The following is a 4,495-nucleotide window of genomic DNA, read 5'->3' on the forward strand; positions in this document are numbered from 1 at the left end:
ATGGCAGCTTTCAACCTCACCCCCTCTGGCTCTTCAACATTCATTCTAACAGGCATTATTGGCCTGGAAACTGCCCACATTTGGATTTCCATCCCATTCTTTGTGTGCTACATTATTGGACTAATGGGAAATGTCATGCTTCTGTTAGTTGTAGGCAAAGAGGAGACCTTGCACAAGCCGATGTACCTGCTGCTCTGCATGCTGGCGCTCACCGACATCGTCACTTCCTCGTCCATCGTGCCGAGGGCCCTGTGTATATTTTGGTTCAATTTGAAAGGCATTTCTGTGGATGGCTGCCTCACCCAGATGTTCTTTCTTCATGCCGTGTCTGTGATGCAGTCAGCCATTCTTGTGACAATGGCCTTTGATCGCTACGTTGCCATATGTATCCCTCTGAGATACACCACCATCCTCAGCAACTCCCGAATAGCTAAGCTAGGGATTGTAGGTTTGGTAAGAGCGATTCTCTTCATTCTGCCCCTACCCCTGCTCCTGAACAGGCTGCCGTTCTGTGACAACCACATTATCCCCCACATATATTGCGACCACATGGCTGTGGCGAAGCTGTCCTGTGGGGACATCACATTCAACAAGACGTACGGCTTGGTGATAGCATTTGTAGTTATTGGGTTAGATCTGATGCTCGTCGTCCTGTCCTACGGTCTGATCATCAGGGCCATCCTCAGACTCTCCTCTAGAAATGCCTACCAGAAAGCCGTCAACACCTGCACAACTCACTTGTGTGTGATGCTGATGTCCTGTGTTCTCTTGCTCTTCTCCTCAATGACACATCGGTTTGGTCAGAATACAGCTCCGCACATCCACATCATCCTGGCCACCCTCTACTTCCTTGTTCCCCCCATGTTCAACCCAATAATTTATGGGGTCAAAACCAAAGAGCTTCGTGACAAAGTGGGCAAATACATGTGTAGAGGGTGATTATGGGGGACCAGTTACTTTAAACCAGTATGAAAAGATGGCTAATGGGTATCTAATTGTTAAGCAAGGGTGCTGTGACCAAGCCAATGATAATCCTAACAGGGCATTTCAACCTCTGATGATAGGACTAGAAGCAATGGGCTAAAATTGTAACAAGGGAGGTTTAGGTTGGACATTAGGAAAACACTTCCTAACTGTCAGAAAGGTTAAACACTGGAATAAATTGCCGAGAAAGGTTGTGAAATCTCCATCATTGGAGATACTTAAGAACAAGTTAGATAAACATCTATCAGTAATAATCTAGATGGTGCTTGGTCCTTCCATGAGCGCAGGGGACTGGACTTGATGACCTCTTAAGGCCCTGTCCAGTTCTAGCATTCTATGATTCCATGATTCTATGCATGGAGACACTATGAATTAATAAAATAGAACACCACATAGTTCAGGATTAATTAGAAAGCAGACTTTCAGATTTAAGGTCAAAATCTATCTGGCAATTTCTGGTAATCAGAGTGAAAGGAGGAGACAGACAAGTAAATAAATTGAGAATGAAAAAAGACAAGTGGATGAAAACTGTGAGTCTATATGCCTCGGATATTAGAATTTCATCGAATGTTATAAAAGTGATGGTCCAGTAGGAGTCATTTTGATCTACCTACGTGTTTGGAGAAGTTATCAAAGATTGACTAATACAGTATACCCTGGAGCAGTCCTCTGAAGCCATACTGAGATGCTATTCATACTACCCTTTTGCACTGGTGGGTGAGAAATTAGTCACTATGAATCTGCTATCAATTACTTATTCCTGTGTGTGCTTAAATTTAAAACACTGCAGTGTTAAACAAGATTATGCTTACTCAGATTTAGTCCTTGACCAGACAGAATTGCTGTTTTCCTACTGATTATTCCTGACACTGCCTTGATTGCAATAGTTAAGTAATCATTAATGGGGGGCCTGGAAAAGCCAGTAAGACACTGTTGTGTTAAACTACAGGGTGTCCACGCTATACATCCAAGGAACATTAAAAAATGTGGATGTATAGCAAAAGGACATAAGTGGGGAATTTTTCCCCCCACGGATGACTTCTGTTTGTGCAAATTGATCTTCTTTTTTTTGTGTGCAACGCAAGAGCACGGAACGAGAGGGCTTAAAACAGAACAGTTCCCACAAGCATCAACACTGCTTGTGCGGAACCAAAGTATACTGCAGTGACTTATAGCAGGGATGCCTGAACAACATCACCTTGAAGATCAATAATTTAATTCTTTGAACTGTTGACTTGGCAGTCATTTTCAGATGAAACTTTCAAAATACACACTATCTATTCCCGTTGTCAAAGACATCCGATGTGATCAAAGAGATTTCATAATTTAGTTTATAAAACAAATGAAAACAGAGATTACCACAAAATGTCCAGGGGATGGAATCACATTCAGTACTAAGTCCTTCACAACCTAGATTGGCTAATATCTCATTTTTGCCATTGTTTTCTGGAGTCCTCAGACTGTTGAAGCATAAGTGGAGAGTTTTGCTTATGTTTTGCTTCACTGGCCTCTTACTTAGAGAAACCAAGGAGAGCATTTTTGCGTTGAAAGTCTCAAACACACAGATGCTGCAGGGGACAAAGATTTTAGTGAATTTGAATTGTTTGTATGTTCTCTATGAGGTCAAACTCCTGGGCTACGTCTAAACTACATCCCTTTTTCGGAAAAGGGATGTAAATTAGACGTATCGTCATTGCTAATGAAGCGGCGATTTAAATGTCCCGCAATTTAAATCTCAGCTGCTTCATTAGCATAAAAATGGCTGCCGCTTTTTTTCGGCACGGAGCTTTATCGGAGAAAATCGCCAGTCTAGATGCTGATCTTTCAAAAAATAAAGCCCTTTCTGAAAGATCTCTTATCCCTCATGAAACAGGGTGTCCACGCCATGCATCCAAGGAACATTAAAAAACATGGGGACATATAGTAAAAGGACATAAAGTGGGGAATTTATGAAATAAGGGATAAGGGATCTTTCGGAAAAGGCTTTATTTTTCGAAAGATCAGCGTCTAGACTGGCGCTTTTCTCCGACAAAGCTCCGTACCGAAAAAAAGCAGCAGCCATTTTTATGCTAATGAAGCGCGGGAGATTTAAATCCCCGCTTCATTAGCAATTGCGATATGTCTAATTTACATCCCTTTTCCAAAAAAGGGATGTAGTCTAGACGTAGCTTTGGAGAAGAAATGGAGATTCAGATGAGAACATAGGAATGGCCCTACTGGGTCAGACAAATGATCCATCTAGTCCAGTATCCTCTCTTCAGATAGGGCCAATGCCAGGTGCTTCAGACTGAAAGACCAGAACAGGGCTATAACTGAGGGATCCATCTCCTATCATCCCGTCCCTTCATCAGGTATTCAAAGGCTAGGCACAACCAGAATATGAGGCTGCATCCCTGAACATCTTGGTGAACAGCCATTGATCTAATTATCCTCTATGAGCGTATGTAGTTCTTCTTGAACACCATTATACTTTGGGCCTTCAAACATCCCTGAAAATGTGACCCCCAGGTTGACTATTTTTCCTTTATCTAAACCAGTGAGTGAAGTGTCGGGGGGAATCTCAGCTGTGGCATAAGGAAAGTTCACAGTCTGTTCCTCACACGTCCCATGCCTCTTGACCAAGCCCTGCTTGTACGGCGATACCACGGGTCAGACAATTGCATTGGCTCCGGCATTGGCACCTGTGCTCAGTCTCTTAGCAGCAGGACCTCCCCCCCTCAGCATCTGCCCGTCCATCAGATTCACATCCTGCCTACTGAGTCCTGCCTCCAAGCTCTTCCTTTCTGGTTCTGTCTCCCTGTGTTGTTCGCTGCCGATCCAGAGCCGGGTTCTGGGCCAGCAGAGACAAGCTGAGCCCAAGAGGATCTGGGGCAGAGGGACAAAGCCAGGCTGGTGGACAGCGGCCATGACACAATTCACATGGCAGTCAAACATGATGAGCTGCTGGGACCATGAGAGGAGGGCCCAGCATAGTTAGACATCACTTGAGAGGAGGGCCTTGAAGACTGCACTCAGAGGTGAAGGGCATGAACTCAATGGTAGGGCCAATGCTGGGAAGAAGAGTCCCATCAGCCAGACCAGTCAAGCTTAAACTTGGGTCCTTCCTCTCCAGCATTGTGTCATAAGAACATAAATATGGCCGTACTGGGTCACACCAAAGGTCCATCTAGCCCAGTATCCTGTCTGCCGACAGTGGCCAACACCAGGTGCCCCAGAGGAGGTGGACCAAAGACAATGATCAAGTGATTTGTCTCCTGCCATCCCTCTCCAGCCTCTGACAAACAGAGGCCAAGGACAAACAGTGTCTCTGACAAACAGTGTCTCTCCCACCTGGCTGGCCTTTTGGCTCCACTGCCCCTGTATATGGCTTGGGTGCAACTCACAGTAGCATGTGGCTGACTTCACTGCACAAACACCTTCCCCACCATCATAAACAGTGGAATAGTTCTCCAGGCCATTGTCTGAATGATCATCACTCAGCTTCCGTGTAACGCTTCATTGGGTGCCCAGG

The 4,495-nt window shown here is 44.8% G+C and overlaps 1 protein-coding gene across 1 annotated transcript; it reads left to right on the forward strand.

The window, feature by feature from the left end:
• Positions 1 to 939, forward strand: LOC112545260 (olfactory receptor 52N4-like). The gene has a single exon (XM_025183016.2). The coding sequence runs from the start codon at positions 1 to 3 to the stop codon at positions 937 to 939; it is 939 nt and encodes a 312-aa protein (XP_025038801.1).
• Positions 940 to 4,495: the final 3,556 nt, after the last annotated feature.

This window comes from Pelodiscus sinensis, chromosome 1 (assembly GCF_049634645.1).
Source record: "Pelodiscus sinensis isolate JC-2024 chromosome 1, ASM4963464v1, whole genome shotgun sequence".
In the NCBI taxonomy this organism is placed as follows: Eukaryota; Metazoa; Chordata; order Testudines; family Trionychidae; genus Pelodiscus; species Pelodiscus sinensis.